The sequence below is a fragment of the Melozone crissalis genome, unplaced genomic scaffold (assembly GCF_028551555.1).
Source record: "Melozone crissalis strain CALT ecotype California unplaced genomic scaffold, PUWL_Pcris_2 ptg000018l_1, whole genome shotgun sequence".
Taxonomy (NCBI): Eukaryota; Metazoa; Chordata; class Aves; order Passeriformes; family Passerellidae; genus Melozone; species Melozone crissalis.
In genome coordinates, this window is record NW_026535796.1 from 25760919 (window position 1) to 25784709 (window position 23791).

General features: G+C 37.9%; 1 protein-coding gene across 4 annotated transcripts in view; it reads left to right on the forward strand.

Annotated features, from left to right (window-relative positions):
• The window catches only part of FMN1 (formin 1), a 167751-nt gene that overhangs the window by 22256 nt on the left and 121704 nt on the right, over window positions 1-23791 (forward strand). For 3 of the 4 annotated variants that reach the window (XM_054275276.1, XM_054275279.1, XM_054275277.1), the window contains exon 3: window positions 15638-15807. In XM_054275276.1, coding sequence (XP_054131251.1) covers window positions 15638-15807 — 170 coding nt within the window. The remainder of the gene's footprint in view (window positions 1-15637; window positions 15808-23791) is intronic. The other variant, XM_054275278.1, reaches the window with a different exon arrangement.

Genomic DNA, 23791 nt, shown 5'->3' on the forward strand with positions numbered 1-23791 from the left:
TATTTAAAACATATATGTATATGGCCTGAAAAGCAGCTGGCATTGAGCCATTTCATCTTACAATAACAACTAAAATTTAGAAGTTATCTTCTCTTTCCTCTAGAGTATATATTTTTGTCAGTAATGTAGTTATCAATATATTGTAAACTTGAGCATATGCTCACTAATTTCTGATTTTTCAGTCAAATTTGTTTTGTCTTAAGAAATTATATAATTCAAGTATGAAAAATATATTGAAAAAGTTATTAAAATAAAAGTTCCTCAATTTTTGAGAGTATATGTATTTAAATAAATTTATATTAAAATATAATTAAAGCTATACATAATATAATGTAATATAATTTATATACATTTGCTTGTACATTTTCCAATAGGCATTACAGTTTAAACTTGAGCATGTATTTGACAGTTATACGAAGTCATGCCACTCAAATTTTCTTGTTCTTTTTGGAAAATGCCACCTTTCATAGAAATAAAATATTAATCAAAGAAAATCCCAAAGAAACATTTTTTTTCCAGAAGTAGCAGCCTTCTGAAAATTATTTTCCAGATGAATAATAAGCTCTAACTAATATACCAAGAACAGAAGATGGCAATGCATCTTTTTGCATAGGCCAAAAGAGCAGTCTTGTACAAAATCTAAGTACTTACTTATCATGCTTTTCAAACCTAATTTCCTTTCATATGCTTCTTTCATGGGATATGGCCCTAATAATTTTTGTACTAGTTTACTACAACATTATTCTTTAAATCTGATACATAGTGAAACCATAGCTTTAAGTATTATAAGTAAGATAAATAGCATTATATAAATTCCCAGGAATTGTTTACATGGTTTTTTTTTTTTCTTGTGATTAATTTGTATTCCATTTTTATATTTAGTTAGGCAAGTTATACTTAGTTAGGCAAAAATGAAAGATGTTTTTCATCCAAAGATGAGAAGAAAAATGTTAGGGCATACTTTTTCAGGTTTTCACTTTTTTCAAAAATCTCTTACCTTTTAGCCTTCAGGTTTCTATCTTGTCATCTTATGTTTAGTATGAATGGCAGTGTTCCATTTGAATGTTTTGTTGTATCATGGGGAAAAAAAATTCTAATTTTGTTGCTTGGTTTGTCAGTCTTAATCTGCATTGAGATTTTTCTCCAATCTGTGGATTAGTAAAAGAGGCCAGACCTAATTAGTCCAAAGAGCCCTATTTGTTGTCTCATCAGGCACTGAATATTTGTCAAGTCCTTTTCATCAAAGTGATTGGATAACATTTAAACCATTTCACCTTGAAACCAAAACAAAAGGTTTGTTTCCATTCTATCAGATTTTGGTTTCCTGTTAGAACTTTGAATTTAAAGGCATTATTCAAAGGCTAGCAGAAAATGAGCTGTAGTTAGAAGCTATTTCAGATTTCCAGAGGGACACTTTGCTAGAGATATCTCTTCTGTAGAGGAGATACCTTTGAGACAGCTAAGTACAGTGAAAAGACTTTCTTTTGTAACTCCTTCAAAGTGAATTTTTTTTATCGAAAACAGGCAGAAGTCTGGGGTTTTTTTAATAAATTAAATAAGTGAGAATTTTTCCCCCATCATCCATGGTATTTCTAACCATACAAATTGACTTTCTAGTCCTATTTTTCCCCCTCTGCATAATTGTATTTCACTTATAGTAATGTAGGTGCTTTGTATGAGAGGAGTCACATAGGGTGTGTTTGCATGGCATGTCTAGCCCACGCTGGCCACCCACTGCTTTTCCAGTTTACGAGCCTCACTGCAGGGATACTCAGGCAGTTCAAAGAGAAGCCTGAGCCTGAAGAATTCTTGCAGAATTGCAGTTGCTAAGATATGTCTGCACAGACTTCATACATCTGTCAGAGTCCTTGTGGCATGGCTGCTGCTACACAGTTTCTCTCACGCCGTGGGCTGCAGTCATTCCGCTCTTGTGGCGCAGAGCTTGGAAGGACCTGAAGCTTTCCTGGTGTGGGTTAGGTGTGACTACAGCCACAAAGGGGATTCCAGGCTACCAGCAAGGCTGTGACATAGCCTGGGCTTGAGGCATTAATAATGTGGATGGCCAGTGAGACTGAGCATAAAAGGAGGTTCAATTAACTTTGTTAAGTAAGTTGCAGCTCTGTCATCAGAGGGTTGAATTCTCTTATGTGTAATTCATTGAAATTGATGTTAAATGTGCAAATGGAGATGACAGCTGGGTGTTCCAGTGGAACAAATGAAAGGTTTCTTGGAATTCAGGTCTGCTTTAGCAGCTTTGGCTGCTAAAAACAACATCTAATGATACTAATATTTAAATAGTCATGACTTTGAATAGTCATGGAAATATTTCCACCCATCCTCTTGTGTAGTAGCATGCTGCTTTGCTTTCTTACTCAGCAGTCATCCTTAAAACACTACCACAACCCCTTCATCATGTCTCCTTCATTTCCATTACTTTTCTCCTTCATCTGACTTACACCCTATCTGCACCTTTTGAAACAAGCTCATACTTTGCTTGTTCACACAAAATGATCTCTGCCACCCTTTTCAATATGCTGGGCAATTACCTGTACGATGATTGCACAAATGAAAGGAAGGAATGCTGAATGTTACCTCCTTATTGCACAAGATCTTTGGAATGGATGCAAAATTGTGTAGAATGGAAAAGGCACACTTTTAGGTGCCTTAGGGGTGTCTGAGGCACAGACACAGAGCTGGCAAATCTGACCTGGAATGATCCACACCTTTGTGGACTGGGGTAAATTAATTTTGGCATCTAACATTCATTTAGGAACCAAGTCCAAATAATTGTATTGTAAATGATGTTTGAGCATTTTGTTGCAGCAATGTTGTTAACTTCATCTAGCGAAACTATTAAAAAATGGATTTATTCCTTCTGAAAAAAAAATTAAAAGTGCATTGGTATTTAGGTCTAGACTATCATCATACATTTTGGTGCTTTGTAGTCGTTGTTCATTGTTCTAAAAATTGAACTCTATTTAACTTTGTATTCTTTCTCCTGGGAACTGCCTCTATTTCTGCATTACATTTCTACTTAAGTATGATTCAGTCATTGTCTCTGTGTCACAGCAGTAAGGTATTTCATTTGACTTTTAACCATAAAACTTAACAGACTATGTTGGAATTTTCTGGAAAATGATTTTATGGTCCTCAGTCCACAGATACAGCATCCCCTTTTTTTTTTTTTTAAATCCTAGCAGAAAATTGATCAAGTGAAACTAATTGTACTTCTTGGTGACACTGCTATAGAGATCAGGAGGACAAACTTGAGAGGTCTTTAGCCAGAGTGCAGAATTTGCATAACAGGTTTACTGTTACAATAGAACTGTGAGCACAGAAATAAAAGGAAGTTATGCTTTTCATTTGGTTCCTTTGGCATCTACATGTTGAAGATGAATGAATTTTAAAATAGGAAGTGTGTCTTTCATATGAATCAGAAATATGACCAATAGTATTTTGCTGTCACATTCCTATAGCGTGTTCTCCAGAGTGGCGTGTGTTATCAGTGTGTCTTGAAAGGGAGAACCACCCTTTTCAAGAACTGCACTGAATGCAGGCTTAACTCAAAGCATGACAGAGAGCATATGCTTATGATTGATTTAAATAGGAATGCTTTCCAAAACAGAATTACATGCTAGGTGGCCCACACTTGCAAAGTTATAATTTTATATTTAAAGTAAATGTAATAATACTGGCAGCCTTGAGGTTGCTGGATTGCAGTAGTGACTGGTATTTATATTTGGTTCATTAGCAACCCAGTGAAAAATTTCATGTGACAAAAATCCATTTGGCTAATGAGCCACCTTTTAATTAGGCTCTGAACTTTCAAAAGAATACAGCTTATTTTTTTCCTCAGTAGTGTAATATAACTGCATAAAACACTTGCAAAAGTGGATTGAATGACAGAAATATGTTCTAGTGGATTAAGCAGACCACTTGTTAGATACTTAGACATCTAAGGCTTTGTTTTGCCTGACCAAACTGAGGCCAATCAAAAGATCTAGGTTACATAATGAAGAGTGTTTTCTTTTGTTTTGTAATAGAACACTTTGAGTTCAAGAAAGCCTTTATAAAGCTGAGATGCTTATGGCCTCTTCTGGTTGTTTATACAGTTATTTTGACACACACATGTGTTATTGAACATGCACGTACTATCTTGCAGATATTATGCAAACAGCCATACACTAAAAAAAAGTCTTTCCCAAAAAGTACTTTAAAGATAATAAAAAGCTGTCTCCAAATTTGACTAGTTTTAACTTGTAGATGTGTCAGAGTTGAGACTGTGAAATGCTTGCTTGTCACTTTGGCAGATACTTGTTAAAATATGAATAAATACAGACTGTATTAAAAAGAAATGTAGGTGGTAACTAGTAACATTCTAGCTCTTTATATTTTTTTGAATCATTTCTGCTCTGCAATTTTAAGTTTGCTATAATTAGCCAGTCCTGTACTGAATCACACTGAAAAATAAAGGAAATGGGTGATGTTGAGACGTAGTTGTTCTAAAGTAGCCCATACCCTCCTGAGTTCTGAAACCTCCTCCACTGTGCTGTTTGCCTTTCATTCCCCTCTTTATCCCAAGAGTTAACCAAGTCCTAGTCAGTCTTCATCCCTAGCTGCAAAATCAGTGTTTCTATCCCTGGGGATGCATACCCTAATATCCAGCCTGACCTCTCTGAGGATCAGGAATACTGCTCTAGACAATGAATATCATATCATGATATTTGGGGAGAAGTGCTGTGAAGAACTGTAGAAAGCATTTACTAAGTAAAAAAGGCAGGTGAACTTAAAGGAAATAAATAGGAACCCATGCACAAAACCCCCTTACAATTTCACTTTATATGTAAAATGAAGCTGGCCATTTTTTCCACCAATGAGCGCTTTGAATCTTGACAGACAGTCCCATGTAAATGTTTGTTGAAAACTCAATAACTTTCAAAAGAAGCAAATTGGGAATTTTTAGAGAAGAAGTAACCCCCAAAAACATTATTCAGTTTCATGAGATCTAGTGCTCTCACATTTCCAATATCTTGCAGCTCTCATTCTCTGTCTCAAAAAGTATGTGGTAATACTGGGTCACATATCAGAAAAACAGGATATTTTAAAGCACAAAAATATTGTCTTTAGCCTAGGAGAAAAACCCTAAAGATAACTGACAAGATGTATGATAGAGATTGTAAAATTAAGTGTTTGAAAAGATTGAATTGGGTTGGATTTTTCTCTCTTTCCTGTATACCAACCTGAAGTGCACCAAAGTGTTGACAGTGGAATGAAAATGCTAAAAGTACACCATCTTCTTTGAATGCAGAATTTTCAGTTGGCAAAAGTTTTGAACAGTCGAAGGGAAGTCATTCATGGATGCCACTGTAATTTAATCTTGAGCTCACATGCTATTCATGTAGGGTACATCTCAATACGTGTTTACAAAAAAACCCAAGATGCCAGGAAAACCATAAATGTAAAAGAGAAATAGTTTGGACCTTTAATTTATTCAAAGAAAGTTTAAAATACTTTAAGCTATCTATTACCACTTCCATACCCTCATGTTTTCACAAGTAGCAGTGTCTATATAGGTGGCATAATTTATTTTCAGAACTACTGTTCACCTCTCAATTCTTGTGAAATCTGTGAAAGTAAGGAATATTCAACAGCATTGTAAATGGGAAAAACTGTCCAGTGGTTGTGAACTAAATCTGACTTAAAATTTCCTAAGTACCAAGGAAAAGGAATAAAGAATTTAAAAAAATTAATTAATTAAAACAAAGCTGATGGATTGGGTTTTTAAACTGATTTCTTGTCCAATGTCTAATGCAGTGAGCTTGTAATTAGCTGAAGGAAGTGAAGCTTGGAATGCCATAAATAAAATAAAAGAGTGGATAATATTAAAAAAAAAAGTAAAGTAGGCCGTTCAGTATTGTCATTTAAGTTTAGAGGTAAGAAGAATACAAGGCAATGTCAATGACACAGCTCAAATTTTTATGCAAGTGCTGACTGGAAATGTGAAAAACACATCTCAGTGCCCCATGAATATGGTTATATTGCTTTCCTCAGGTTTTGGATGAATTGATGCCCATTTGTGAGTCACAGTATGCTACAGTAAAGATAAAACCTATTTAATTGAGAGTTCGCTGTGAGTATATACAAAAATTGTATCCTATCCAGAGTCTTTTTCCTTGGCAGTAGGACTTGGACATTTGTGAAAACTCAGAAAATTTGCTGGATGGATGATCAATTCCCTTTGCTCAGTCATCCAATTTTCCTAAGACTGTAAAGTTCAGTATATGTCTGTCTATGCCTAGAAGATTAATTGATTGTGCTTCAAACATCACAAGGACAGTATTTTATTAACAGAAGCATAGCAGGGTTTTGGAGTTTCTGTAAGCTCATGATGCACTAAAAGGCATTTAGAGATACTTGAATTAGAAAAAAGTCAGCTGAATCTTTTGAAAATTTATGTGATGCTGACTGATTTAGGTTCAACATGACCCTGTCAATAGTGACATGGGGTGTACTGATGCCAGACTTAGCAAGAGTGTGAACTAAGGTAATCTTTTTCTGTTTGCTACTGTCCTCATGCTGAGATATTGCCACTCAGAATCTGACCACTCCTTGTTTTCTTTTCCTGTCATAGTAAAGCAGAAAAAGTTGCTACAGCACATGTGAAACAACATGGCTGTAGATCTTTGGAACATGAATTGTCAAATAATTTTAGGTGTCAGGCCTACTTCTTTACTTCTTTTATGATTGGATGTAAATATTTACGTGGATGCTTTTGCAGAAGAGGATGGAAATTCCTTAATGACTCAGAACTGTGTGATTCTACAGATACAAATATGCATTTTACTTGTCCTGGATGCAATTTTTCACTTACTAATTTAGAATCACAGAATCAGTTATGTTGAAAAAAAAACCCACTATGAGTCCAACCATTAACCCAGCACTGCCAAGTCCACCACTAAATCATGTCTGTAAGCACCACATCTACACATTTTTGAACCCTCCAGGGATGATGACTCAACCACTTTCTTGGGTAGCCTGTTCTGATGCTTAACAACCTTTTCAGTGAAAAACGTTTTCCTAATAACCAATCTAAATCTTCCCTGGTACAGCTTCTAGTAATTTTCTCTTGTCCTATTGCTGGTTACTTGTGAGAACAAGCCCCACCCTGCCAGTACCACCTTTCAGGGAGTTGTAGGGAGCAGAAAGGTCTCCCCTTTTGTGCCCAATACTGAACACAGGACTTGCGGTGCGGTGTCAGTAATGTGGAGTACAGGGGGACAATCCCTGCCCTGCTCCTGCTGGCCACACTGTTGCTGATACAGGCCAGGATGCCATTGGCCTTCTTGGCCACCTGGGCCCAGGCTGCATCATGTTCAGGCTGCATCATCATCACCTCATCATGGCTGTCAACCAGTAGGCCAAAATCATTTTCTGCTGGGCAGCTTTCCAGTCACTCTTCTCCAGCCTATAGAGCTGCCTGGGGTTCCTGTGATCCAAGTGCAGGACCCGGCACTTGGCCTTGTTGAACCCCATACCATTGGTCTCAGCCCATGGATCCAGCCTGTCCAGATCCCTCTGCAGAGCCCTGTTACCCCTCAGATGATCAACACTCCTGCCCAACTTGGTGTTGCTGTAATCTGTCTGAGAGTGCACTTGATCCCCTCTTCCAGGTTGTTATAAATGTATTTAACAGGACTGGTCCCACTGCTGAGCCCGGGAGAGTACCACTGTCACAAGCCACCAGCTGGATGTAATTCCTCCATAATCTCTCTGAGCCTGGTCATACAGCCTGTTATTTACCCAGTGATGAGTGCACCTGTCCAAGCCATGGGCTGCCAGTTTTTCCAGGAGAATGCTGTGGGATTCAGTGCCAAAGGCTTTAGTATAGTCTAGGTTGATTCTACTCATTCACAGAATGTTACCATTCTCGCTTGAGGTAATGCATATGTTAAAGCAGTCTGGACAGCATTAGGAATGAGCTTAAAGAGAAAAGGAGACACTAGCTGTTAAATCCTGACTACATCTCTTAGGTTCTGCTAGACTGGTCATAAAACAGGTGATCCTTTTCCTGTAAAGACTTATGTATTTTATTTTTAATTAATGTTAAGCAAGGTTGCTGCCTATTTTCCTGGTTTCCTGATTTTCACTGTATTTTGGGCTGTTGTGTGCCTTCCTGTTGGATAAAAGGCAGAAGACTGTCCCATGAAATGTAATGTTATTCCAAGAGGAGAAGGAAGAGCACAGGCCATGCAGGCCGTGTGCATTCTGCTGTTATCACAGTGCAGTCTTTCACTGATGAATCATAGTCTAGTTATAAATAACATGCTCAGTGTTAATTAATTTTGTTGCTGTCGATAATGTCCCTGGTTATACAGGCCTTTCTTTGATTATTGCTTCTGGCGCTTTTGTATATTTCTATCCATACTTCATTATATCAAATCTTAATATTTACACTGAAATGTTTATATAATGACATGAATGTAATGTAGAGGTGGCTGGCCTAAGTGACCTCTATAAGTAGATGCATTGATGTTAAAGCTTATTTTAGGCAACTTACAAAATTTTGAAGTGTAAGGTAAAAGATGTAAATGATTTAAAATCAATCCTATTGTCGTTAATTTTTTAATTACCTAATGCCCAAAGGAAATCTTTTTGGTGGTGACTTTGACTTTCTTATGACTAAGAGTGAGAACCAGTGTATAAGGAGAAATATTATAAAAAGCACATGAGAAAATAGAAAAGTTTTTCAATATGGTTCTTCATTCTCCTTATTACACTAGGTACAGATTTCTAATATTTTCAAAAATGTTTCTTGCAAGGTCAAATCTTGCTAGACAAAATAAGGAATAAAAAGTTTAAACATCAGTCTCCTCCTCCACATTCTTTTAGCTAACTGGCAAATACCACAGATGAGAGAGTATTTAATATTTGTGTGTCCATAAAAGGCTCACTTGGAAATGTTGTATAATTAATACATGCTGATTGGCTATTTAACTATATTTAACTAGATACTTTGGGTATTACCCCCATCTGGAAGTTACTGTGAGCACTGAAGATCTTTGAAATTAAAAATAAGCCTTTCACTAAAAGTTCCTGGCATTGCATCTCAGAACCTTGGCCTGAACATTGATTGTGGCGTTTGACTGTGGACATGTGAAGTTTCTTTGGGAATAGTAAAAGATGAAGAGTTTGCACTGACGTGCCAATTGCTTCCTGTGTTATATCCTCTTGGGGTCTGCCGTATCTGTGGCTCTTTGTTTATTGAGCCAATTGGGGACACTTGCTTGCATCTGAAAGCAAGAGTGGGCTGGCAAGTGACAAGGCAGGTCTTGCTCGTGGCTTGCACAGTAACTAAACTCGTTAAATTTGAGTATGTGCTAAAGCAGTAGGCTTGTGTGGGGCCAAACTGGCTCAGCACCTTTCAGGTCTGTATCCTAATTCAGAAAATACATTCTGTACTTGCTACTAGAGTTCCCGTTCGTTGGGTTTCTCAAGCACATGTTGGATGATACAGCACTGAATCTTGAACATGGTTCTCTCATCTTTCTGCGGATGATCTTGCCTTTTTCTTTGTTTTGTTTTTGTTTTGCTTGTTGGGTTGTTTTTTCCCTAATTTAAATTGTACTAGTTCTTTTACACTAAGTTAGTGATAAGTATTCTTATTTTTTCTGTTAGAGATTTCTCTCTTACAGATTGGAGATTTTTGTCTAGAATAAATAGATTGAGGTGAATGAAAAAAAGCAGTATAAAGTCTATAAATTACTGTAACTATAAACCCTTAATAAATAAAAAATACATAAATCACATTGTGTCAATAAATGAAAAGAATAAATGAAAATATATTTTAATACAAACTATTAAAATTTATATAAGGAACTCATAGAATTTGATAGAAATTGCTAACCTTATTAGATTTCTGCTGATTCTGAAGTATTTTTGAAAAGCTTTGAGTGGTATCACAAGCTTTTGTAGTTGAAATACTCTGCATTGAGAAGTTGCACAAATGTTTTTACAAGAAAAAAAGTATTTTAGATTTCCTTCATTAGTCTGTGTTTGGTAGTTACTCAGCCAAGCTTTCTAGACCAGAGAGCTTTATTTTCACCTTTTTTGCTGTTCTTTTCTTTCATTGATAGACATTCATGTCAAGTGACATACAGTTTTTCACCTCCTGCAGGAAGATATTCTTCTTCAAGTTCACACTTCAGAATAACATACTGATTTTTATTTGCTAGCAGGGGAGGGAGGTCTTAATTTTACTTGGCAATAAATTTTTGTTTTAGCAATTGTATGGATTTGAAGCCATTTACACATTTTTTCTCCATTATTAGCTGTACTAAGTTGTACTTGCAAGAAAAAGAGGACACAAGCAAAAGACATTAAATGGTTGATTGTTTTGGATATTGGCACTTGAGGAGCTTCTAGCTTTCTGAGCACTACAAGGACCTTAATGCCACTGCAGGGTGTTGCTGCTCCAGGGCTTTGTTCCCACACTCACCACTTTAAGAGATTTGATTTAAGGACTAGGCCATTCAGGCTTCTTTGTTAGAGCAATATAGCAAGTAGCAGGCTTAACATTTGCTTTTTAAAATCCACAATTTTTCATCATGCAAAAAGAATTTCTATATGTTCTGTGGAAACTGGCAATCTTCATCAAGGATTTTGTTAAACTGCTTATACTATGAATTGCCCCTACTACAATACAGATTAAATAAAAACTATATAAATTAGGGGGAAAGATGACACTTGTCTTCATTCCCAGAGACAGCATTAAGTGTCATTTTCCAGTTTCTCTAGCCTTGCACTATGAGTTTTCCTCATGTAAAAAGGATTTATTCATCTACCTAATGCACAATGTTCACTTTTCTGCACAGACAGCTACATCTTACATTCTATCCAATAGAACAGAAAGAACTGTATTGATGCTGAGATTTCAGTCTTCTCTTGGGTCTCAGAGAAAACAGAGCAAACAGGTTTCTTCTATTTGCTTCTTTCCCATTAAGAAAACATGTAAAATTAAAAGGGAGGGAGGAGGACTTCTGTAGCATACCATGAACTCTCTCCTTTTGGTTGATCCCCAAGCCTCCTCTAGGTTTTTAAATCCCCTTTCTACTTCTCTTATTTTTTCCTTACTTATTCATATTTCTTCAACTTCATAGAAGACTTTAACTCCAGAAAATCAAATCTTATTTTCCTCTATGTCAGCTACATGCATAGGAACACTGAGTGCATAACTTATCTGTTTATACAGAATTAATGTCTTTATATACTAACAGATATGAGGTACCACAGATGGCATGTGGATGGAGCTGTGCAATATCATCCAACCACAGAATCTGAAACTGCTGAGACTACTTCCAATGCTGTTTTAACTTGAGATTTATTACATTTGTGTATCTAATAACATAAATAAAAGAGGCATTTTTAAGAGGAAAAATCAGAAAGCTTTTACTGCTTAGAAAGGAAAAGGCCAGATCAGAGGGATGGATCATGAAATTTGAGGTTCCCACTGCAAAACAAAAAAATTTGGTAGGATCCACATATTTTGTATTTTCATAATTTTAAAAAATATGTTGACTCAGTTTATCTTCATGTTCCACCAATGCTCTTTATAACTGTGGTCAATCCTCATCTATTTGAATAAGGAAGTGTACCAAAGACTCTGTAACATGCTGTGATTTGCTGACTTAAGATCTTGCAAGAGCTAAATCCCTGCAGTAATAGCATTGTCTTAAGTCAGTAATACTGTAAACCCTCTAAATGCAGTTCTGATGCTTAGAGTGTTCCTTTCTACTGTCAAAATGGTGCCTTTAAATAGGCAACTTCTGAGTTAGACTGTTTCAGTTTGGTGGTTCACTTGCTGAAAAACCTATTTGGTCATTTATTTTTTGTTAGGGTTTTCTTTGCCTAAAAGTAAGATGCCCAAAACTCCAAAGGTCCACAAAACCTGGCAATTTGAGACTCATTCCCAAATGGTGTACAAATATTTAAATTTTATTCACCTTCTTTGCACTCCTTCCAAGAGGCAAGCAGTGAATACAAGTATGTAATTAACACAATTTCATTATTCATGCATATAAGAGTACTTATAACATTCAATCAACTAGGCAACAGAATTACATTACAGAGAAATCAACATACAAAGAGACCAAGCATTTTATTTTTATCCTATGTGGTAAAGCAATCTAGAAAGAATGGAGTATGATTGAAGTATTAATCTATAGTGGTCAGGAAACATAACTAAAAGCAATCATTGTAAACATTGGCCTGAGTGTTAAGTGAGTTGTGGTAAAGCAAACCATGTACTGAAGGAAATGAATATCATGACATCCTAATTCCTTGAACTAGCAAAAAAAAAAAAAGTTTAAGAAGTTGATTTTTTTTTCCCCAAGTTCTTTTTCCCAGACAGCTGAGAAAGCACAAACAGACAAACAGGTTTTATAACATAAATGTACATGGCATCTAATGTGCCTGTTTGCTAATTTAACAATTTGTGTTTAAAAGACTTTGTATGACAAGAATGGCAATTTGTACAAAAAAAGTCAGATGCAATTACCTTATAATTATATATGTTCAGTATAGGACTAGAGGGCTTAGGAAATCCTGTATGTACCATTTATTGTCACAGTCATGTCTCATGATGAGACCCTGCCTGTACCCCTCAAGTTTGAGTGCCTCATCTGTCTTACCTGTGACAACATAAAAAAGTTGTTTCCTTACATTCACAAAGTCTGCATAGTAAAAATTGCCAAAGAAGCATTAAATATTCAGTCTTCCCTTATTTACATTGCTCTGTCTTCCATTCTCTTGGGACAATAGATGGCAGCAAATCTGTATTTGGGCAGTCCTTGTACATACAGTGCGCACAGGAGGCACTCCTAAGTGGTATAAACTTTAAAACAGTTTGAATAGCAATCGAACTTTCTTGAAAGCCTTATTTTTTTCAGCCGGGAAAAAATGATGTCAAGTCATTTACACTGGCTAAAGGGTAAACATGCATTTTATAATGGCCTAAATTAAGCCTATGATTCAATGATATATACATGTGTTTGCAAATGCATTAATAAAGTATATATGATATTTTTTTAAAGGCACAATCAGATTACAGTAGTTGATAGTTTTAAAAAGAAAAAGTGTCCTGGATAAATGTAAGTTGCAGTAAAATCCATCTCTCAGAGCTGACAGAATGGTGAACTTCAGTGCAAAATATGGCCAAACATTTAAGAATTTGCTTAAAATAGAATACTTAGAGGGATGGTTAAAGTTCTCCTTTCATATTCCTCTGTCTGCTGGGTTGCATGGGTCCCTTACCATGGAAGTGGTTGTATGCTAATGGTGTGTGCAGGTGAGGACTAGATCAGCTACCGGCATAAATGCATAGAGAACAGAACATTAAGCAATAATTACATAGAAGGTGGAGAACAGAGGCGTGGTAACAGACTTGGGAGGAGTCTGCCAACAGCAAAAAATACCATAAATTAATATAAAGGTGCCTAAAATTACATTTGGACAAAAAGTGAATCTCTGCAGCTGAGGGAGGTATTCGTTGTGTTTGTTAGGTTTGTTAACATAATACAAATAATATCCAATTACCTTAAAAATGGTGATTTTTACTTTCTCCTCTCCACTCACCAGGAACTTCCTCTGTATTTTCCATGTCATAATCATGTAAAGGGGGTTGGCTAGAGGTAACTGGTCTAATTGTTTGGTGCAACAAAAACGAGGTCAAAATTCAACCAATACATTTTATTCAGCTTATTATAGGTGCAATATTTGTATTCAATATTAAAAGAATAATATTTGTATTTCTGATCTTGAAGCTTTCTAAATATCAAAATGACTTAATGAGTAGGTTTTACTTGGGGTAAACTTAATTTTCTTCACAGTGGCTGGTACAGGGCTATGTTTTGGATACATGGCTGCTGCATGGTATTTGGTTGCTGACTGAGGTTAAACCACAACAGTTGCATAATGGCATGAGGGCCAACAAATGAAATATTTTATCAAGTGTTTTAAAATAGACAGAAAACCAATGACTCAGAAAGTCAGAAAGCAATTTTCTCATTAGAACCCTGATCTAAAAGATACCGCATCTGGACCTGAGAATGTCTTAAAATGTGCTGTCTTCTGTTTGAATATCTTGATACAGTTTAATATATGCAGTGCATAATTTCAAAATGTATAAAGGTATGTGTGATACTCTCTGCAGAAACGCTGTATTTTGATAGGATCTCACTCTGAGATTTCATCTGAATAAGATGAATGATGTGTATATTCACTTATACTTTGGATTATTGGCCATTTTATCAAGTACTATACTTTACTATGCTTATTGATACATGGTGGCACCTAAATTATTTGGAACTGTAGGCTATCAGAAAGTTTGAAAATCATCCTATATTTCAGCAAGCATACAGATTCTGATCCTAGTGCCTCTTTTTAAATGTCTTTTAAAGTTAGGGAAAAAGAAAATAAAACTTTTAAAAATTGCAAAATTGTAAGTGCCATTATTAGAATCAGTGAAGGGCCTGGATTGAACAGGACCATAAAGACCATCAAGTTCCAACCCCCGTGTCTGGACAGGGATATCTTTCACTAGGTTCTCAGAGCTCCATCAAATCTGGCCTTAAAGTCTTCCAGGGCTGCTTTTATAATGCTAAGCCATGATATGAAGCAGCCAGGAATTCTGCTAATATCTGAAGTTTCCAGTAAAATGTTCCAAGATGGATGTGTCTATGTACATGAAAGAGTATATATATAAGAGGATGTATGTATATATCCTATAGAATGTAAAAAGAGGTTTTATGTATCTCATGTCAGATATTACACTTCAGAGAACACATTAATTTCATGGAATTCATTGGTTTTCTAATTGCTAAAGTTGAGGCTACCATGCAGAAACAGACATTTTTGAGGGGGTCTAATAAACTGGCAATGCTGTGAACAGGAGGGACAGTGCTGAGTGGTTGCACAGCATGAAATACAGGAGCACACCCATGGCTGACAGGTTTTGTTCTTACCTCTCCCATTAAATCTGGCTGTTTGTACCTAAACCATTCCAAAACCAGTCTGACACCATGTTTTAAGCTTACTGGAGAAAGATAAAATCTTAAGTATCATTTCTGATTGAAAGACCCTGCTTTTTGTGTACTTGGTGTAAGGGACTAAGGGAATTGGCACCGTCCCCACTAAAGCTGTGTTCAGCCAATATCTACAAGCTCATCAAATCAGTTTATGGAGCTTCCTTAGTGTGGTTTTATGCTTCACACCCATCTCTGAAATATGTGTGTCTAATGAGCACATTTAGGATGACCAGTAAGAGTGCCTTGGCAGAGGTTGAAACTCAAGCATCTTAAACACAGTCTGTGTCTGTATAAGGGGGAAAGACAAACAGCCCATTTTTTTTTTTTATCCTAGGTCTGACCTAAAAAATTTAAGGACAAAAAGATTTTTTCTGAGTCAAAACAAAGGTGGTACCCCCATTATACCATTCTGTTGTGCTTTAAACAAACAGGAGGATTTGTACGTGTTGGTAGTGTGTACCAGAGTTTCAAAAAGATACAGAACTTTCTGTATGCAGGGATTATGTGCAGATGCATAGAATTATTTAATTTAATGTAATTTCATTTGGGCCTCCCAGCAGAGTCTGCTTTAAAGGATGACTTCACTGAGCGGCTGACTAGTTTGGATGTGGCAAGCAGAGATGAAGATACATGGGTTCTGGATTGCAGACTGGGGCAACCAAACTCATTTCCTCATTCAAGTGAGAAGATCAACAGAAGTGTGTTGCATCTGAGCCTGGAACTGAATGTGAGTAGGACTGTATTCATGCTATACTGGATTTCAACAAGCATTTGTTATATACAGTTACATTTTTGGTATGCATTTATTTCAGGTCAGTCTAAAAACATGTTCCAAAATATCTGACAAACTGCAAAGTTTTGGATGGGATACAGTGTTCCAGATGGTCTGTGAGCCCATATGTCTGTGCAGCTGAGAGCAATTCACATGGAAAATGTTTGAAATTATATAAATTGATTAAGATACATGATGTACCATTTCTAAAATCTTGATGGGTGTTTAGTTTAAATTAGTTGGTTCCTGGAGATGCATTGCAGGAGCAAACTCTGTGTGTGCACCTGTGCACAGGTGCATGTGTGTGTGCTCACGTGCATGTGTGCAGCACTGGGAGCCAGGCTGCTGCTTCCCAGAGCTTTGGAGAAGCTGAACTGGCACTGGAGCCAGACTGGCCATGATCTTGACAGGAAAAGTTTCTCAGCTTCCTGGGGTATGAAACAATGAAGCTTCAGAGGGCAACTTGAGTTCATCATAAGGTCAGGCCAGCTTAATGTAGCTGGAAATCCTTACCGGCTGCCAGAGTGAGCAGTAAGCAGCCTACAGAGACATGTTTTGTGAGAAGGAAAGGGAACAGAATATAGAAGAAGAAGAAAGAAACATAGGAAGGATTGAATGGTTGGAAGAAGTTGCTTTAAAGACTAGATTACATAATACATTTTGTGCAAAGAAACACTAAGAAAAATTTGTGTAAGAGTGACATCTATTGGTGGAAATACAAGAATTGACTTAGAAGTACATTTAGAAAGCTTTTTAATGCTTACAATCACCATTGGTATTCTCTTGAGCTTGTTATAAAATTGATTTTTTGTCCTAACTTTCTTTTCTTAAAATAATTATTTAGAATAGTCTTGTATCAGTGGGAAGGTACAGGTTTGTCCTTGTAATAAATTGCTGAGATGAAAACAACAGAACTGAGAGGAACAGTGACATAGCTGTTATCACTGCTAGAAATATATGCTACAACAAGAAGTATATAGTCGTTGAGGATTCTCTGACTGCATTAAAAAGTCCTTGTATAGAGCAGGAGGAGTTACAAATGAAGGCCATTTTAGAACAACATTTTGAGTAAAATAAGAAATATCTGAGATTAATAAAGTTTCCATCTTACTTACTATTTTTAAAGAAATATTTTATGTCTATAAATATAAATAATTGCACTATAAAAATTTAATAATTTCAGTTTCTTGTAGTTAAAAAGAAAGAATATTTTCCCATTATTTTTTAAATACTCAGAACAAAAGTCTTAATTTCTATTTTATAAAGGGTCCTCAACATGGGCTGATGGACTGTTAGAGACCCACTAAGACACTTTATCCTGCAGCTCACTACCTGTGACTCTCTTTCAGGACAGAATTCTGAGTTGAATTACATAACCCTTGTATCTCCAAGATTATTTTTCTTCTTCAAGATGAGTCCATGGGATTGAAGGAGGAGTTGCCAAAAGAACAATAGTGAGAAGGCTGCTGCAGCAGTTGCTGCCAACAGAATCTCTTTGGACTGCAGCCCTGCTAGAAGTAGCCTGTAAGAAAGATAGTGGCCAAAACCAGGCCACATGGGTTGCTCTGGTGACAACAACCCTTGGGTGTTCCCTTCCTCTTCAGGGTGGGACGTTGCACCCAGATATTGTTTTCCCTGTGCACTCATCAGACTGGACAGCAAGACAATTGTGGTAAAAAAACAGCCAGTGTCTGGAGAGCAATTCTGAAGCTAAGATCATGTTCCCAGGAAATAGCATCTAAAATGGACCAATTTATTTATTCTCAGTTGCACTACACCCTGTCATGTTTTCTATGGCCCTTTTCTGCTTTTAGAAGAAAACCTTTAGCCTGACTGATCAAAAGTTTGGCACTATTGTTTTAAAATGCAACATATTAATAATAAAAACAATATGAAAAAGCTATTTATTGAAAAACTCTGCTTGCTCTGGATTAGGAGCACCCTAACATCAAGGTATGATATAATTGTGTATGTGCATCTGTAGATACAATAGTGTTTGCTTATGGAGTTATAGAGTCATAGAAGGGTTCAGGTTGGAACAGACATCATAAATCATCTAATTACAACTCGCCTGCCATGGGCAGGGACACCTGTCACTAGAGCAGGTTGCACAGGGCCCCATCCAACTTCACCTTGAACACTTCCAGGGATGGAGCATCCAGATCTTCTCTAGGAAGCCTGTTCCAGTGCCTCACCACCATCACAAGCAAAGAATTTCTTCCTAATATCTAATCTAAACCTACTCTCTTTCAGTTTGAAGTCATTATCCCTTGTCCTAGCAATACAGGCCCTTGTAAAAGTCTCTCTCCAGCTTTCTCGTAGCTCCCTTCAGGTACTGAAAGGTACTGTAATGTCTCCTCAAACCATTATCTTCTCCAGGCTGAACAACCCCAACTCTCTCAGCCTGTTGTCACTGGAGAGGTGCTCCAGCCCTCTAATCATCTTCCTGGCCCTCATCTGGAGTTTCTCCAACAGCTCCATGTCCTTCCTTCTACATTCTGTTCCCTTTCCTTCTGCCAAAACAGCTGGATGCAGCCCTGCAGTGGCTCTCAGCAGAGCAGAGCAGAGGGGCAGAATCCCCTCCCTGGCCCTGCTGCCCACGCTGCTCTGGATGCAGCCCAGGGCACGTTTGGCTCTCTGGGCTGGCAGTGCCCATGGTGCCTCGTGTGCAGCCTCTCGGCCAGCAGCACCCCCAAGTCCTTCTCAGCAGGGCTGTCCATCCCCAGCCTGTGTTGATAACAGGGATTGCCCTGAGCCAGGTGCAGCACCTTGCACTTGGTCGTGTTTATCCCCATAATATCCCCATTGGCCCACTTCTCCAGCTTGTCCATTACATTATTGAAAAGATGTAATGTAATATGTTTATATTAGATGAAAGGCAGTAGATAATCTAGATGAGAGGGAGAGTGAATGAATTCTACTCTCTACAATCTACACCAGAAGCATGAAAAAAGATCTTGCATTAGATTTTAAAGGTTAGGCAGGGAGAAGATAAAGAGATGTAGAAGGTAATGAAACAAAATAGAAATGAAACTCCACCCTATTTTTTATACAGCATTTCATCTCAGATAAAAAGCACATTAGTGAGACATGAAAATGCAGCTAAAATTGCAATTTACAGTTAGTAATTACTTAAGAAATTATGGTAAATTAATGCAACTATGTGGATTTTATTTTCTAAAGCTTTTTGTTTAAGCTTTAAACTACTATATCACATTGTAGATGGGGAGAAAAAGGCCTGTTGAAATGAAAAGAAGATGAAAAGAGAGTAACCTATAAAAGGAAAAGGATTAAGAATTCATCTCCATTCTTTGTAACACTAAGTGCTAGCCTTTGTGCCTTAATGTACAAAATCTTCATTAGCTTACTTACACAGTTTATAGTGATCTTCTGTTCCCTGTCTTTTTTACTTGTATGTCTGCTCATATTAACCAGACCCATTAATACATCTTCCTAGAATTTCTGTCTCAGATCTACCACTGCTTTTTCATATGATAGGTTTTACAGGTTAATATTCCATTTATTGATGCAGTATACAGTATGCACTCCTGCAAAATAGTAAACTGAGTTTCTTAATGTGCTTTCTGATTTTATAACTCTGTAGCTATTACAGTGCTTTTTCAAATTCTCTGAAGTAGTCCATATCTCAATGTCAATCAGAATTTAGATGAAAATGTTAAAAAACACTTTGCATTTATACAGGTGGATTTATACAGACACTTTCACCAAATGTGTCTGGTGTCCACACATTCTGTTAACATCATGTATTGCTGAATTCTGATAAGAATTATCGTGTCTATGTTTCTGCTGCTACATCTAAATTAATTATTAAATTTAAAGCAGTTATGTTGTGATACCCAATTCCATCAAAACTCAGGAAAGCTGCTCACATAATGGTCTAAGTGAGGTAACAAGGCCGAGAATAATGATGAAAATCAAGGCCTTATAGTTATTCTTCTATCTTCCCTGCCTCTCTTCTTTTAGAGCATTTAACAGGTTAAAATACTAAGTTTAAAATGAGGTAATCAGCAGGAGAGCAGGGGAATGTTCAGACCATTATCAATCTGCACAGTGAAGGTTAGGCTGAGGACAGGGCAGAGGGCAGACTGTGTCAGCTGAACTTCAGATCAGTTCAAGCCACCTGAGCTACAAACAGAGCCTGCTGCTTCTCGTGGCTCTTCTGAAGCCTGATGCAATTGGTCCATATTTGATTCCATTATTATTTTCAAGAAGTTATGCAAACTTTTATAGATTTGGGGTTCTTAATTTTGAAAAAAACAGTAGAATAAATGTTTTCAGTTTAGCAATCTTGCTGTTTTGTAGAATGTCCTTCTGTCCTGTTCATGTTTATCTAGTTTGTTACTACAGTGATCTGAAAAGGCAATCTGAATAGATAAGGGGTCAGGAAGTGTTGAGCCCTGCCATATGATAGTGGTAGAAATTAGATTACCTTATTCTAGCTTAATGTGTGTTTTCTTCAAAGCCAGTTTTAAAACCTACTCCAGGTGAGCTTTCAGACACCTCAAGAACAGAACTAGAGTGTGTTGTGGGTGTGACTTCTGTCTGTGATGAAATGTAGGTCAAAAAGGGTGTGGACTGTTAAATGTGCTTTAAACTGTAAGGAATGGTTGTCCTTTAGTATAATTAGTGCATTGACTGCCTTGAAAGTTGCTATGACAGGTTTTAAGGGCTTTTCTGAGGCACCACAGAGTTGTCAGTTTTATTAAGTAAAGAGGCTTGTAACATAATTATAACTGATTTTTTCTGAAGATTTTGAAGTTGTTCCTTTAGATGCAGTGTTACAGCCTGTTCAGACTTTCCTTATGAGATAGATCCACCCAGCATTAAAACACTTCTACCAACAAACTGACTCCATCTCATTTTATATCGCAATGATTACCTCTTTTTAATATCAAAATTTGTAAGGCCACATACTGATGTAGGTATTTTACCCAGAAACACTCTTGAGTAGGTAACCAATATGTATTTCATTGTCAGCTATTCAATCCCTCAAAAGGCTCTCCACTGGGCTGATCATCAAAATGCAGGAAGAAGGTCTCTACAAAAGCCATATTTTAGGCTGGGAGTTTATGGACTGTGTGGTGAATTTCAGAGACTGGCTGACTCATTCATCACAATGACTTTCAGGTTTTGAGTATTTCTCCAGGCATATATGTGGAGATGAGTTTCCTTGTTAATCCTGGAGCTCAAAAAGCTTGAAAGTTTCTCCACACTTCCTAGAGTTTACTACAAAAAGAGGTACACATAAAGCAGTATTTTCTGCAGGTTTGTGAGATTACCTTTGGTTATATAGAGTATATTTCAGCTTCTGGAATTTTAATTATTCACTGTTCAACTCTGAGATTTCTAGCACCTCAATATATTGTGCTACTTAAGCTTTACACTAAAAGCACCATTCTTTTCACTTCTAATTTGATCCTGCTCTGTTATATTTTGTTGGGATGCTGTTTAGACATAAAGTTTGAGATTCCTGTTTTAAGTCCACTTTTAAACAAAACTTTTTATAAGTCCATTAAAACCTTAAATAGTGGCTGTAATCATCAACCTTCTACTCATAGGATTGTTACAGCTTGGTGACCCTTTTTTATTACAGGGAAGTTTTATTCTAAGTATGGGCTATTGTTAATATAAACAGATGAATAAATATTTTGGCATAATCTGAATCATTAAAAGGTATTATGACCCCAAATAAGTAGGCACATAAATAAATAAGCAAGACATAACCATACAATTTATGAGAACAATGAACAATTAAACATGTAATTGAACATAGAAACAGATGTGCATTTAAATGTAGAAAATTTTGGCCCAGTACTGTCACTTTGCCCCATTTATTTTTCCATAAAAAGGAATATAGAATTGCTTTAGATTTGCCTTGAAGAAATTTTGTCTTGGGGAAAGTCACCAGTGTTGTGGTAGCTTCCTTCCACCTGTTTATAAGTCCTGGAATTTTAAGAATAGGTTGGCATAGGGGGTGGTAAGGACTCTGTCTCTTTCTTTACGTAGAGCTTCATTTTGTGATATTAAGCCTAGAAACCAAGGGAGCCTGTCAGTTGTTTCTACCTTGGCACTTGATGATTGAGCATAGTGGAGAAGCAAGTCCAGAGCTTGCTAAGGAAATGCCAGGCAACAGGGCAGAAGACATTGCTCCTTGTGAAATCACAGATAAAGATGGGAATGATTTCAATGCCCTTTGTCTATAGGTATGCATGCAACCCTCTAATTGAAAAGGTGTCTGTAAGCTTCATCCAAGCCCTTAGTATTACAATCTGATTTTCAAGAAACCTTGTTCCTGCAGGAGATACCAATGGCTTTTGCTTTTGCTGTTGACAAATGTTTTTTGTACAGTCTACATTTTTAAACATTAAACCAAAAGCTAAATGTGTTGGGATACTTTGTTGTTGCTTGTTGGCTGCAATATTCAGCATTTTAGTAAATGTCTTTTGGTAATCACATACAGCAATGTGATCTGTAGCTGATTTCCCTGCGAAGGACAGCTTTCCCCATGTTGCTTGCTTAAGATTACTCATCACAGCTAAATGTATAACTGTAGAACTACCCTTAAACTTGAGTAAATAATAAAAAAAAAGTAGCGAAAGTGTAGACTTGTGATGGAAACCTGCTCCAAATGTTACTGACTTTCTGAATATCAACAGTGCTTCAGAGTATTTTCTATATACTTTCTCCATCTCTATTGATTAAAAAATACATAGTATCCTTGGTAGTTTCAGTCAACGTTGAGTTAGACAGTTTTGTACATTTCAAGTTTTCTTGTTCGTTTCAACTAAACAAATCTCGCACATACAGCGGTAAAGTCTGTGAAAATCATCACAGAATATGTCAGCAGAGATTGTTCTGGTTCGGACCCACCCAAGGCTGGTGCCGTGGATGGACAGGGCTGTCCGATTCCTAAACAGTTAATTTGGCCCTGCCGGGCGCTGGCCGCTCTCCCGCCGCCCGGCGCTCCCGGTCCCTGGGCGCGGCCGCAGCGTCTGATAAGTACCTGCGTGCACCTCTCAGCAGGAGCTGTGCAGGGCAAGGACAGTGGTAACATGAAACCAGTCTCGTTGGTTTTTGTTCATGGCCCTGGAGGCTGAAATCTGCATTCCAGATGAAACCTCCAGCAAATCGGAAGAGAGTCTCTTTTTTTCCTACTTTCCTCTGCTTCAAGGGCGCTCACCCGAGTTGGCTCTGCCCGGCCGGGCACTGGGGGCTCTCCAAGGGCTTCAGGAGGGGGCACAGAAAGCTTCAGAGTCCTTAGCTCGGGTTTCCATTTGACATTTTTTGGTGATTATGGATTTACAAAAGAAGTTCTTTATCCTAGTGGAAAGACTATGCAAAGGAATCCGTCAGGAATTTTCTGCTGAAAACCACCCAGCGCTGGCGCACCGGGACAAGGAAGTAGGGAGCAGCGGCGGCGCGCTCGGCCCGGCGGGACGGCTGCTGTAGCTGCCGGGGGCGCGCAGCCCGTCGGGGTGCGGAGCACCGGGGGACCGCCGGCCGGGCTCCAGCCGAGGTTAGTGCTGGGACAGACTCCTCTCGCGCGAGGGAACAAGCTCCAGACGCCGCCGAGAACTGATTTTTACGGAGGGTCGTTGTGCTGCTCCCTTGGCGGAGCGGGAGCCCCGACGGCGGAAGGAGCGGCGGGGCGGCCCGGCCGGGAGCGCGGGAGGCCGGCGGCCTGCTCGGGCCGGGCCGGGCCGGGCCGCCTGTTGCAGCGCCGGCAGCCGACCCGCCGGCAGCCTGAATGCGCGCAGTAAGTGTTGGCTCAGCAGTCAGCAGCGCTGCTGCGAGCGAACCTATTCTCTACTTCACGCAACATGGAAGAACATAATGGGATGCCTGACTGTAGTCAGCTTTTAGACCTGAAGAACACAGCAGAAAGCGACTCTAACCCACTCACTACATTTTCTGTGAA